Source organism: Budorcas taxicolor, chromosome 14, assembly GCF_023091745.1.
Source record: "Budorcas taxicolor isolate Tak-1 chromosome 14, Takin1.1, whole genome shotgun sequence".
NCBI lineage: Eukaryota > Metazoa > Chordata > Mammalia > Artiodactyla > Bovidae > Budorcas > Budorcas taxicolor.
Window position 1 is genome coordinate 14120691 of NC_068923.1, and position 14019 is coordinate 14134709.

General features: G+C 60.8%; 1 protein-coding gene across 3 annotated transcripts in view; it reads right to left on the reverse strand.

Annotated features, from left to right (window-relative positions):
• Positions 1 to 14019, reverse strand: part of MROH1 (maestro heat like repeat family member 1) — a 52010-nt gene that overhangs the window by 462 nt on the left and 37529 nt on the right. For all 3 annotated transcript variants that reach the window (XM_052651508.1, XM_052651507.1, XM_052651506.1), the window contains 14 exons: positions 12816 to 12951; positions 12585 to 12697; positions 11454 to 11606; positions 5743 to 5897; positions 3690 to 3855; positions 2922 to 3118; positions 2233 to 2370; positions 1858 to 1972; positions 1432 to 1578; positions 1080 to 1268; positions 803 to 958; positions 600 to 734; positions 425 to 527; positions 249 to 314 (listed from right to left, as the gene is read on the reverse strand). In XM_052651508.1, the coding sequence (XP_052507468.1) occupies positions 249 to 314; positions 425 to 527; positions 600 to 734; positions 803 to 958; positions 1080 to 1268; positions 1432 to 1578; positions 1858 to 1972; positions 2233 to 2370; positions 2922 to 3118; positions 3690 to 3855; positions 5743 to 5897; positions 11454 to 11606; positions 12585 to 12697; positions 12816 to 12951 (1969 nt within the window). The remainder of the gene's footprint in view (positions 1 to 248; positions 315 to 424; positions 528 to 599; positions 735 to 802; positions 959 to 1079; positions 1269 to 1431; positions 1579 to 1857; positions 1973 to 2232; positions 2371 to 2921; positions 3119 to 3689; positions 3856 to 5742; positions 5898 to 11453; positions 11607 to 12584; positions 12698 to 12815; positions 12952 to 14019) is intronic.

Sequence of the window (14019 nt, forward strand, 5' to 3'; positions counted from 1 at the left end):
GAGCCAACGGAAAGATAGTTTTTCCTTTTTTAGTGTTTTTTAAGCTCTTTTGGAACAGTTAAGAAGTTTCCGTGAATTACTAGAGACGATGAGGTCACCAGTGACAGGGAAAAAATCCTTGAAATCCAGGAAAATCACTTAGTCCCCCCTGGTGCCCACAGGGTCAGTGCAGCCCAGCATGTTGGGGGGGGCGGGGGCCCTCTGGGTTCCTGGCTGTGTGGGGCAGGGTTGGCAGGACTGGGGCTTACCCGCGAGGAGCTGCTCCAGGTCCACCTGTGGCCGCTGCTCAGCCTCCACGTGCAGCACCAAGAACCCTGTGGGGGTGGGGCCGCAGTCAGGGGCCAGTGGGGGGACTTGGGGGCCAGGGGTGGGACCAAGGTCAGGGGCCAGGTTGGTGTGGGGAGGCTGCCCGGGGCACCCTCACCTGTGAGCATGGGGGCAGCAGCACGGACATCCTCCCAGCTGCTCTTGAAGTAGAACAGACTGGTGCTCAGCAAGCGGCCCAGCAGGTCGGGGAAGTGGCGCATCTGCAGAGAGGCGGTCAGGCTGGCCCTGCCCCGCCGCCCGGCCCCGCCCCGCCGCCCGGCCCTGCCCCGCACCAGGTGCTTGCAGGTGGTATTGAGAAACTCTCCAAAGTGCAGGCCGCGGCCTTCCTGCAGGTGCTTCTGGAAGACAGCTGCCAGCTCCTCACACTCCAGGTTGGGGCCGCACATGCGCAAGGCGAACCTGCAGGCCTGCAGGGCACACGCTGAGCCCCAAGTCCCTGAGCTGGCCAGGCCTACCCATCCCCCGCACTGCTCACCGCGACCACGGGGGCCTGGGGGTCCTGCAGGTGCAGCAGAAGGGGCGCCAGGCCGCCCACAACCTGCTCCAGAAAGACATCCTCGCAGTCCCCACGGCAGGCCTTGTTGAGGTGCCCAAAGAGGCGGATGGACGCTGAGCGGAACTCCATCCTTTCCTGCGCAACAGCGAGTGTCACATGGCCCTCCCAGCCCAGCTTCCCGGGCAACCGCAGGGCAGTGAAAGGGGAGCAAGGAGCAGAGTGGACCAGGCTGCAACAGCCGGGGCGGGGGGCCTACACTGTCAAAGAAGGGCCGAATGCGGACAGCAATGTGTAGCAGCACCGCACGCAGGTCCCAGGCGTCCACCAGGTCCATCAGTCTTGCCAGGCCCACCATGGCCTCCAGCGCCACCAGGCTGTGTGGGTCGTCCCCATCATCCAGCCCACCAATCATGGCCGTCAGGAGTTGGGGGCCGTGGGTCCGTACCTGGGGAGGCCATACACACCTGTGTGCCCAGGCCATGCCACGCCCAGCTGCCCACCCTCCGAGCCTGTGGCTGCTGGGTCCCCCCGGGTCTCCTCACCAGCTGTGGCTCTGCTCTCCCTCCCTTGCCCAGGAGCAGGGCCCCAGAGGGCTGCCCAACGGTCACCTTATCTGGGGAGCCCAAGGCAACGTTGGCCAGGCCGCGGAGCACCAGCCTCCGTACGCGGGCGCTCGTGTCCTTCTGCCGTGCCATCAGGTTGTCCAGCAGCGACTCCAGGAGCATCAGGTCATTCACCACGTTGCTGCTGAGCAGCTGGGGGCAGAGGCGCGCTGACCCCCACCCCAAATGCACCGGGCAGCACCAGTCCCCAGTCACTGAGGGGACATGGCTGAGGCCAGCAGGCCAAGCTGGGCTCCTGGCCTTGCCTCAGCCTCCCCTGACTCCTGACCCCAGCCCCTCCCTGGCCCCCACTGCCTTGGTCTGGGGTGGGTTTTCAATGTCACTCCCCTGCCCCACCCAGGCCTGCCTGTGGGGGGACTTCACACTGCCCCCCTCCCCCCTCCACTCATGGTCCAAAGCAAGTGCTCCTACCTCAGCCAGGAAGGCTGTGGAGGTGATCCTCTGGACCTCATACACGCTGCTCTGTGTGGCGAAGAGCACCTTCATCACCAGGGGCAGCCGGGGGCCTGCAAACTTGGCCATGGCACTGGGAAGGAGGCATGCGGGCAGGAGCTGGGGCCTCAGGCTGCCCTGAGCACACCAGGCCCGGGGGCCTGGGGAGCACACCTGCCTCCCACCCTGCACCGTCTGGCCTGCTAGCCCTGCCCCTCAGCTGCCCCCGCACATCCTCCACTCAGACGCGCTGCCTCCCCCAACCAGAGGCCTTCCCCCTGCTCCCGGTCCACCTCACCTACAGAACCTGCTGCCCTCATGGACTCCCCACTGCCCCACGCACTGCTTGCTCACCTGGCCAGCCGGGTGACGCCCTCCTCGTGCCCAGCTGAGGTCTTGAGCAGCTGCCAGCCCCCGTCCAGCTCCATGCGCTGCACCACGTCCTCGTTGCCGCTGCGGATAAGCACGGCCTGCAGCGCATCCACCGCAGAGCTGCGGAGACGTGGGTGCAGCTTGGCTGGCGCAGGCAGGGCACAGCTCTGCTTGCACACACGGCACAGCTCTGCTCCTTGCACGCACACCCTCCTGTGCTCTTAGAAAACGTGCCCAGGGACCCCCCAGCCTGCTCCCTGCTAGCAGTGTCCCTTCCCCTGGGCAGCACTGTGGACCCTCTGCTCTTGCAGGAGCTGAAGGGGCCCCAGCCTGTCCCCAGACCCCCCAACTGAGAGCCAAGGGGAAGGCACGGGCACAGCCAGTGGCACCAGGCCCGGCTCCAAACCAGCAGAACCTCACCCATGTGGCAGCTGCGACCCTACAGGGCTGGGGCCAGAGCCGTGGCCAACTGCAGGTGGGGGCCCGGTCAGTGTGGCTGACTGAGGCTGCACTCAGGGTGGGCCGGTTTGGAACCTGCCGACCCCAAGCACTCCCCAGGGAAGGCACAGCTCAGGGTCAGCTGGTGCCCAGCCCCCCACCCCCCACCCCTGGGAAGCTACTTCCGGTAGCTGACTGTCATGGCCTGGAGGTGCTAGGCCAGGCCCCCTCACCTGCAAGGCTCGAGGCTCCGTGAGGCCAGGCCCGAGCTGGCGCTCCTCCTCTCCTTGGCCTGCAGGTGCCGGGGCGGCTGGACACCCATGGTGCAGCTGACCCGCAGCAGCAGTGCCACAAACAGCTGGGGGTAGAGCTCCAGCACCGCTGGCCCTGACGCTGGGGCAGATGCGACCTCGTGCAGTGCACAGGTGGCCTGCAGATGGGCCACCTCAGCCTCTGCCCCTACCCTCAGGGCAGCTCAGCGAACGCTGGACCCTGCACCCGGGACAAAACCCAGCCCGCAGCCCCTCTTCCTTTGCAGGCACCCCGCATCCCCCGAGGTCTTGGGCCCTGGGAGGGGTAGCCGTGGGGGTGAGATGAGGAGCCCAGCCCTGTCCAGGTTGGCCCATGGGGCAGAAGGCAGGCCCAGGGCAGCATGGCCACCTTGGGGACCAGCTCCCAGCATCTGCTCTCGGCTCCTCAGCAGGAGGAGGAAATTCTTGCAGCTGCTTCACTGTGGAAATGCTGCCAAGCCGGGTTTATTTTTTTCCCCGTAGGATGAAATAGAGTGGGCTCCCTTGGGGGCCTACACCTGTGGGGACTTTACGAGCCTGGGCTCACAGCTCGCCGGCTCCAGGGTTCCCATCAGCCGCCAGGTGCCAGCAAGGCGCAACCCAGGCTCCCCATGGGGCCCTCTGGCAGCGGCCACGTGGCCCCCCATCGCCTCCTGGGCCCGCGGGGGAGGGCAGAGGGGGGCGGTGCGTGGCGGCTCAGCCCCCACTCACCGCGAGGGGCAGCAGGGTAGCCACGCGGTCCGGGGTGCTGCTCAGCAGGAAGGCCCGGCTCTCCTTGAATGGGACGTCCCTGCTTATCTTCTCCAGGAGCAGCCCCAAGACCTGTGCAGCGAGGCCGGGCTCCAAGGCCAGTGCTTGCCACAGGGTGCAGGTGTGGCTGGAGGGGCGGGAGAATGACCCCTCTGAGGCCCTGACTCCACAGCCCGGCATGCCCACTGGCCTCGGCTCCAGCCAGGCCACAAACAGCACCCTGACTCCAGGCCCTGAGTAACCCCTTCCTCCAACCCAGGGTCCTAACCAGGCAGCCTGATGGTAAGCAGAGACCCAGTGGTGGGGAGGTGTCCCCTGGAGCTGCCAGAAGCAGACACTGGGTTCCCTAGAGGAGACACTGTCACCCCAGCCCTGAGCACGCCTGTGAGTCACTTCTCCTGAGCAAAGAGCAGCACGTGGCCAAAGAGGCATGCAGGTGAGGTCAGGCAGAGGCTGCAGGAGGCTCGAGCAGCCCCAGCCCCAGCATTTACACAGGCTGTGGCTGCATGGTACATTTACAGGGAGAAGCGACAGACATCAGAGATCTAACCAGAACCAGAAACTCTAAACAGAGAGTGCATTTGGAAGCGAACCAACAGCCCTTTAGAAATGAGACACGCAGCGCTGTGCTCAGTGATGTACTTGGCATCAGCCTGGACATGGCAGGAGAGAGAAATGGTGAACTGGAAGACGAGTGGAGGAAGTTGCCCAGAACCCTGCAGGGAAGGGTCATCGGATGTTCAGAAGCAGAGGTATCAGGGGCAGGGCAATGGGGGTGAGTGGCATCTCACAAGCAGAGGGGAGACGGTGTCTGAAGAGACAGGCTGAAAGTTGGGAGAGTTGACGACAGACACTAACTCATAGGCTCGAGAAGCCAGGGATCCCCCTGGCAGGACTAAGAACGGAAAGCCTCAGACTCCTCTCTGCCAGAAGGTGCAGAGCGCCATCAACAAGGGACACCCAGTGCGTGTCCCTCGGCCTCAGCCCCAGCTGGGCTCAAAGGAACCAGAAAGGACACGTTCTCTTACTCAAACTAAAGGGAAGCGTGTGCCGAGCTCGAGCTCCAAACGCGGCAACAGCCCTGGAGAGGGACGGTTGAGTAAACGTGGCCCAGATACACGGGTGCAACTTCCAAACTAACCGAGTGAAAAGTGAACCTGCAGCAAGACCCTGTCAATCTAAAAAGACAGTGAGGAAGATAAAAAAGACCAAGGGAAGAAAAATAGGCAGTTGCTTTAGTCCCAAACATACCAGCAATCGAGGGCTGTTTATTCTGGGAAAGGGACCCCTAGAGCACAAGGGGAAAAAGGCCAACAGTGATGGCAGGAGGGGCAGTGGCAAACGGGACCGCCGTGTCTGGGGAGCGGTGCCCACTGTCTAAGTGAGAGCCAAGCAGGCCATGCGAGCCCCGATCTGGGGCAGGTGCAGGCGCTTCAGGCCGCAGCCACAGGGAAGGATGCGCTGCCTCCCTGTCCCCTGGCACGGGGGTCTCCAGATCACGGGTGCTGCCTCCATCCACCACGTGGACCCAAAGAAAGGCATGCCCAGCGGGCCCTGAGCTCTGGAAGCACTGGGAGCAGCGCAAAGGCTGCCTGGAGGCCTTAGTGCAGAAGCAAGGGCCCCGGGGACTGGGGACCCGCAGGGTCCAGCACAGGCCCAGGTGTGGACACGCCTTGCCCTGAGAAGCCCAGGACGGCAACTGGAGTGTCACTGATGGGCCAGTGGTGTCCTTGGGAGCCAGGGGTGTCTGTGGCAGATGGAGACCCTTCCTGGCTCAAGGAGGGCCCTGGCCCAGGGTCCTGCTCACAGATGATGGTGGAAGCCCAGCAGAGCACCAGCCCCAGAGAACTGGCTAGCACTGCCCATGAGAGCAAGCCATCTCCACCCAGCTCAGTGCCAGGGCCTCCAGGCTCCCACACACAGGATTAGGGGGCCCAGAAATACTTGGTCAGGTGGGGGGGACACCAGAGCATGGAGCCCCATCCATCCCTGCAGGTGGGTGGGCACCAGGTACCTGTCAAAGGGCAGGGGGCTGCCCAGAAGGCTGGACACCACCGCGGCGCAGTGGTGGGCGGCCAGGACAAACACGCTGTGCTGTGCAGCCTGTAGGACGTGCTCCTCTCGGGTCTCCTGCATCTTCGAGCGCAGCACGCTCACGATCTCGGGCACCTGTGGGCAGGCGGCGGTCAGGCCAGCGGCAGGACATGCCCCCGTGGGCGCCAATCCCTGGGGCTAGGGAGGCCAGCACCACGCCCCGCCAAGGAACGCTGGGACTCCTTGCTGCCAGCCCTGATGAAGGAGGACAGGAGCCAGAGCCCTCAGGGCTGAGGGAGTTGATTCACGGCCCCAGAGTCCATGCGGAAAGGGAGAGGAACCCAAGAGGGGCCTGCTGGCGGGAGGTGCCAGGACAGAGACACACACACACAACCTGAGGGGGCAGAGTGGGAGGGCAAGGCCACGGGGGTGAGTGCTGAGGCTCACAGGGTGACCCTGCCTCGACCCCTGCAGGCAAGACACAGCTGCCCACTGCTCACCAGAAAGTGCTCCGTCCCTCCTCCCAGGCCGTGGGCTTGGCTGGGAGGGGCGGGCTTTCCAGCCGTGGCAGCTGAGCAGCAGCAGATGGGCAGCAAGGGCACCCACCGGCCTGAGCCAACAAGGTGCCGCCCCGCACCATCCAGGCTGGACAGCTAGGAAGCGCCCTGGTGTGAGGCAAAAGTTGAGGACAGAGCGCTGGCCACAGCCCCAGGGACAGGGCCCCCTGGTTCGGGGCAGCTGGCAGTCGTGGGCTCCACCCCAGGGCAGGGCTGGCTGAGGACCTGCCAGGGGCCCCGGGCCCAGGAGCAGAGGGAAGGGCCCGCCAAGCTCTGACGGGACCCACATCCACACCGGGAACAGGGGCAGCGGGGAAATCCAGGCACATGTGTGGCCAGCCTGAGGGAGGGGCTCTGTCACCACAGTTCTCAAAGGATTTGTAAACATAACCAAGTCCTTCTCTTTCTATGACTGTGAGTCCAGAAGGCTGACAACCTTATAAGGACCTAGACCTCTTTGCTGTGGCTCTGCCCATCGGCCCTGACCCTGGGCCCGTCCAGCTGCACCTCCCTGACCAGCCGGCTGCTGCCACACTGAGCCTGCTTAGGGTGCCTGGCAGGAGGGTGGACACCTGGACAGTCGGACTTGAGTTTCTTTGACACCAAATCAGAAAAAGGGGTCCAAGTCGGTGACCCATGACTGGGCTGACCCCTGCCCCAACACACCAGGATGGTCAGGTGGGCGCAGACGGAACTGGGGGTCAAGGGCAGAGGGACGTGGCAGGAACGAACAGCTGCCTCCCAACGTGCGGGAGTGGGAAGCAGTCGGCCATTGGCGTGGGCGCAGTGACATTTACGGGTAGACGGGCTGTGATCGTCCCATTCCACAGTGCCACTGGAGCGGGCCACACCGTCTCTGGGGCAAGGAGCATGGCTCACTCCAGTCTCCTGGACTCTTTCCCGGCCGTAAGGGGCAGGGCTCCCCAGAAGACCCCAGGCCTGACTGGCTGGCACTGGTGCAGTTTTTGTGGGTGCGCCCTGCGGAGGCCTGTCCCTCACTCCAGGTTCTCAAAGTCCACTGAAAAATAACTGCCTATATGTATATTTTACTGCATTTCAAATTTCTGCATGTAATTTTTTCCCTGTTTCATTTTGCTCCCTTGGGTGTCGGTCTGAGACACTGCCTCAGCTCATCTGTCTCTGTTGTCTTTGCTTCTGCAGACTTTCTCAGCAGCGATACCCATGAGCACCAAGAGCAGCTTGGACCTGACTCTCTGGAGCTGTAATGGCACTCCAGCGCTCAGGTGTGGCGGCTCTGGCTGCGTCCACACCGGGTTCTCGGCTTCCTGGGACTGGTGAGCGGGGCCCACCCTGCCCACCACACCTCAGGCCTGCTGGGCTGCTCCACATTCGCCCTTAGCAGCCCACACCCGCAGCTCCAGACTGGGAACCCCCTTCATGGGGACCCCTTTCTTAACCTGCACAGGTTCTTGTGGACACGGCTGCCTCACCCAGGCACATGCCCAGGAGGAACCACTGGGCTGGGGCACCCTCTGCCTCAGGTCTGCCGGCCATCTCTGTGGAGCGGCACTGCTTCCCACGCCCGCATGTTGGGAGGCAGCTGTTCGCTCCTGCCACGTCCCTCTGCCCTTGACCCCCAGTTCCGTCTGCGCCCACCTGACCATCCTGGTGTGTTGAGGCAGGGGTCAGCCCGGTCATGGGTCACCGACTTGGACCCCTTTTTCTGATTTGGTGTCAGAGAAACTCAAGTCCAACTGTCTAGGTGTCTTTGGGGGTCCCCCAGCAGGCTCTCAGGGCAAGAAAGGAAATGGTACCAATGGCGCCAATGCCAGTGTCCCTGCCACGTGAGCTGGAGAGGGCCTGCTGCAGACAGGTTGGAAGTGTGAAGCAGGGACACCGCCCTGGGGTGGGTGTGCTGAGCGGGTCTCCAGGCTGAGCTGGAGGAGACAGCCTGGCAGCTCTGGAGGCCGGCAGCCGGCTCAGCACATGGGCCCCGGGAGAGGCACCCTGATTTATCCAGGATGGGCAGGACTCAAAACTACTTTTAGTAAACTCCTAGAGAAAAACAGAAATCTTCGGGACACTAGATTTGGTAATGACTCCTTGGAAATGAGCCTCAAAGCACCGCATATGGAGCTGCAGCGAAAGACGCGACTGAGGGAGAAGACAACCTACGCAAAAACACCTGCCAGTCATGTATCTGGTAGTGTGCTAATTTCAGAGTACAAGCAGCTCCTACAGTTGGCTCAGACAGTAAAAGCATCTGTCTACAATGTGGGAGACCAGGGTTCGATCCCTGGGTCGGGAAGATCTGCTGGAGAAGGAAATGGCAATCCACTCCAGTTCTATTGCCTGGAGAATCCCATGGACAGAGGAGCCTGGGAGGCTACAGTCCATGGGATCACAAAGAGTCGGACACGACTGAGCGACTTCACTTCACTTCTTCACAGTTCCAAAATGATATCGAATCCAATAACCTGATCTGGAAATGGGCAGGGATGTGGACTTCTCTGAAGAAGACAAACAAATGGCCGGCAAGCATATCCACATCACACTGCAGAGGAAGTGCAAGTTGAAACCAGTATGACACGCTGCTTCACACACATCAGGGTGGCCACTATTAAAAACATAGGCATTGACAAACACTGGCCAGAACCCCCGTGCCCTGCTGGTGGGAACGTAAACTGGTGCAGTCACTAGGAAAACAGTACAGCAGTTCCTCTGAAAATTCAAAATAGAATCACCATCAGTTCAGTTCAGTCGCTCAGTCGTGTCTGACTCTTTGCGACCCCATGAATCGCAGCACACGAGGCCTCCCTGTCCATCACCAAATCCCGGAGTTCACTCAGATTCGCGTCCATTGAGTCAGTGATGCCATCCAGCCATCTCATCCTTGGTCGTCCCCTTCTCCTCCTGCCCCCAATCCCTCCCAGCATCACAGTCTTTTCCAATCAGTCAACTCTTTGCATGAGGTGGCCAAAGTACTGGAGTTTCAGCTTTAGCATCAGTCCTTCCAAAGAAATCCCAGGGCTGATCTCAGTCAGAATGGACTGGTTGGATTTCCTTGCAGTCCAAGGGACTCTCAAGAGTCTTCTCCAACACCACAGTTCAAAAGCATCCATTCTTCGGTGCTCAGCCTTCTCCACAGTCCAACTCTCACATCCATACACGACCACTGGAAAAACCATAGCCTTGACTAGACGGACCTTAGTCGGCAAAGTAATGTCCCTGCTTTTGAATATACTATCTAGGTTGCTCATAACCTGCCATTCCACTTCCAGATATTTACCTAAAACAAAATAGGATCCTGAAGAGATATGCCTTTCACCCATGTTTACAGCAGCATGGCTCACAACAGCCAAGAGAAGGAAGCACACCAAGTGTCCACCGACAAAGGTACGAATCAACAAAACGTGTGCATATATATACAGACACCAGGACCACCAGTGGCCACAGCCTGCAGTCCGGCCTGTCCTCCTCCCCCCACACAGAGCCACCAGGCTACCTTTCTACCACTCAGAGCTGACCCAGGAGCCCCACTCAGTGCAAAACCCGAACCTTGGCCCATCAACCCCTGACCATCGCTTGCAGTCACACCCTCCTCTATCCTCCTTCCACTCCCCGCCCCACACCCTCAGGCCCTGGCTGGGGTCCCACGGTGGCACACGTTTCCCTCCAGCGCCACACTACACACACCCCCACCCCCGCCTCGGCGGGTGGCCCCTCTACACAGGGCTTTTCCACTGGCAGCTCCTGCTCCACCTCCCCCCAGAAAACACCTGTGAGGGACCCATCCAATACAGGACTTGTACCCAGAACATACAAAGTACTTCTGCAAACCAGTAAGAAAAGCACAGACCACCCAAAAGAAAATGGCCAAGATCACTCTCCTCATGGAGGAGATCTGAGCAGCCAGGAAACGTGCGAGTGTTCCAGTTCATAAGCCACCGAGAAACGTGCACGAAGGAGCTGGGACAGCTCCCCATCAGAGCTGTCAGCCCCTGTCTGACAGCCCTGGGACAGCAGCACAAAGGCCTCTCCTGTGGCCCCAGTCACTTTCCTGTGCATGTCTCCAACCGAAATGCACCCTCAGGTCCAAAGAAGCGCGACTCCAGCAGCACTCGTGTTCAGACTGGGAACTGCCCAGTGCTCGCTGATGTGGGCAGGTGAGGGAGTGATGGGGCGACCCACATGGCCAGGCCTGGAAGACACACGCTGTCCCACGATGGCCATGCAGGCCAGACGTGAGGCGCCTGCTACACAAGGTGCACCCCAAGCCCTGCTCTGTGCTGCAGAGAGCTTGTGGCACCCTGTGGGGCCAGCTGGGGTGCCAGGGGCTCTGGGGTTGGTGGGGTCTCTGCTCCTGTCTATGAACCCCAAGGCTGTACACTTAGCACAACCCCCCTTTCCTGTTGCTATGCTTCACTTTAATAGGGAGCTTAAATCTTTGTCCAAGCATATGGGACCCCACCTGCTGGGTCATCTAGTTCATAGGATTCATGGGCCACCGTGAATCTAGCAATAATCTAGCAGTCACCTGAGCTTTGGAGCCTGTTCAGGCCTCAGGACCTGAGCACATCTGTCAGGGTGGCTGGCAACCATGTTTGGGGACCATGTGGGCCACCACGTGAGCTCATGGCCAGAAGGCCTCAAAGGTGATGATGGGATGGTGGATAGGGCAGAATCTGAGTGTCCCGGGCACCTCTGCTCTGGGCTGGACCTGCCGCGGAAGCCTCTGTGCCAGCACCCGGTGACCCTGTGGACCCCTGTCCTCACCAGCAATGTGAGCAGGGCACTCAGCCCATGCCGGCTCAGGGCCCAATCACAGAACCTAGCATTGGCCTTTCCCTTTCAATTGCCTTTTCTACCTTTACATTCTGAGCAGTTACCTTCGCTTAGTTCCGTCTTCAAAGAAAAGAGGAAGATTTATCCCATCAGGCCCACAGGGAGAAGCGCAGAGTGCTGAGGGCCAAAGGTCCACAGAGCAGGGAGTTGGGTGGAGAGCCCCAGGTTACCAGGCCTGCCCACCGGCACTCCTGGCAGACCCTCTGGACATGACCACGCCCACACCATGCCCGCAGGGAGCTCTAGACCAGGCCCTGCCCACCCAGCCTCTTGCCTGGGCCCAGGCGGCCCCACCCTGCCCAAGCCTGGCCCCGCCCCCAGGCCCCACCTTCTCCTGCAGCATGTTGCCCCGCTCCTTCAGCAAGCAGTTGATCATGACAGTGGCAGCTCGTGAGCAGTTCTTGTCGGGATCTCCCAGGCCCTCAAACAAGGTTAGCAAGAGGCTGATGAGCTGATCTGGTGGGAGGCGCTTGGCGATAATCTAGGAGGACAGTTGTGTCAGGAAGACAGAGAGGAGGGCGTCAGCACACCTTCGGGGGGTGGCATCCCAGGGACTCAGCTTCTCAGGGAAGGGCTGGCCCCTCTCAAACCCCTGCTCCAGCCTTTCCCACCCTCTTCTAGGCCCTTAAAGCCTTTAGAGCTTCTGCCAGTGCCAGGTGGGGTGGCCCACACCCAGGACCCCTCCCCAGACTAAAGCCAGGTCTAGGTGCCGCCCATGGCCTCCAGGCCCCTGGAAGGGGGTCACTGGGCATCTGCAGGGCCCAGGTCAGCACCCTCTCGGAGGATCCTCCTGACCAACAGGGTAGGCTAGGAGTGTCCTGGTGTGCAGCCTCTCTAGAGTACAGAGTCAAGGGCAGATGGAGGCATGCTCTACCCTGGACTGCCCAGCCTTGGAGGCTCCAAAGCACCCTCAGCTCCTCCCAGCAACAGAGGAGGGTCCCTGGCCTCCCTCCACATAACAGACAGCAACCAGAAGTTAGGGCAGATAAACTCTGTACAGAGAAGAAATAAAATCACAGAAGTGGATGAATATTTAGAAAGTCTGACCCCAAACATGAAGTTCTCGCTCCCCCTGGACTCCTCTTGGTCTGTCTTTGTTTCTCAATGTCTGAGCCCCCCTGACCCCCACAAAGGGACCTGTTGACCCCCTTCCCTTTCATCTTCAGCAGGAGAGAAAGCCTCCAGACCCCTGAGGGCCATTTCCAGTCACCAAGTGGAACAGAAGCACTGCCCTGGCTTGGGAGTCACTGGGTGGGCTAGGGCAGCTTTCTCAACCTCATGGAGCCAGAAGCTGAGCTCCTGCCACCCTCTACTGGGCCCCGGAGGGTGGGCCCAGCAAGTGCAGGAAGGGCGGGCTGGTGCTGGACATGAAACTCTGATAAGACCTGCCTGCCTGCCCAGCTGGCACCCACAGAGCCCACACGTGCAAGGAGCTGCTGCAGCAGCCACTGGCAGGTACCTGGGCGATGCTGTGGCAGGTGTGGAAGAGAACGGCAGGGTCAGGGTGCACCAGGCCATCCTTGAGGCTGAGGAGCTGCTCAGCCACGTCATCCCGGTAGTCTCTCGAGAAGCCTGAAAGGTGGAAGGGCACGTGGGGTGGGCGCAGGCCTTCCCTGGCCACCAGAGGCCCAGCCTCTGCTCCCTCATCCCCCCAACACACACACACTGCTGCCCAGCCAGGGGGGCTCACCCTCATAGCCCAGCTGCAGGTACAGCAGGGAGTGGACGCAGCTCACAGCCTCTCGGCGAGTGGCAGGCCAGAGGTCGGCGCACCGTGGGGAGAAGAGGCCAACGAGGAGGCCCAGGTTGTGGAAGGGCACCAGGGCCTGGAGAGGCAGATGCAGGGGTGCTGTGGGGACGCTGGGGGCAGATAGCCAGAGATGGCACTGGGGCTCAGGAGTCACTGGGGTGGGCAGCTACCTGCACCCCCTGGACCCAGATATGGGCAGGCCTGTGACCAGAGGGCAGCCCTCCCCCACCCCAGGGTGGGTCCCAAGAGGGACGAGAGTTGGGCAAGCAGGGGTGTGGACAGGGCATGGCCAGCTTCTGATCACTCCTCAGATACACGGGAATTCCTGTCCCAAAAGCCAAGGGGTGCTACACAAGCCCTTTCATCCCCATGGGGACTGGGCCTGCTCTTCAGAGACTTTCCTGCTCTCCTCGAATACAGAGCCTCTCAACCATACTCTGAGCAAAGGGCCTTGCTTCCTACACCCCAAATCGGGGGACATCAACTACCTACCCCCAACACACAGCCCACACACAAGTGGCCTCCCTGGAAGGTGCCACCACGCACCCTGCCCGACACGGGCTCTTGAGGGTGTGGGGCTCCAGGCTACTACTCCTCCCGAAACCAGGGGGAGGCTAGATGGGGGTTGGGGGCCACCAGCTGCATTCCTCTCCACAAGAGCAGAGCCCTGTCTCGTCACGAACAAAAAGTGAACTCTGGTTGGACCAGGGTTATGTGAAAAACAGGCCATGGAGAACGTGGGTGGGAAAAGCTGTCTAAGCCAGCCAACAGACGATGCTTGAACACAACAAAAAAATAAACACTGCCAACCAACGAGCATCTCGCTTGAGTTAACAGCTTGGGGCCACCACCAGTATCCACCTTCCTGCGGTCAGCAGCACAAGCCAGCAGGTGTTGAAATGGTGAGAAAGGCCGAACTCATGGCCTTTGTGGATGGCTGTGGCTGTGTGTCTGAAGAGCAGAGAATTAACTAAACACTCATTCAGAGTCACAGAGGGATCTTATTCCTTTTAAACTACCCAGTTCCTACCAGTTCCTAAGTATCCAGAAGTCCAGTTCTCCTGCCTACCACAGTAAGTAAATGATTATGTACAGTGGAGACAGCAGTGACAGACCGTGCCTCTGCTAGGGCCGGGGGCTGGGG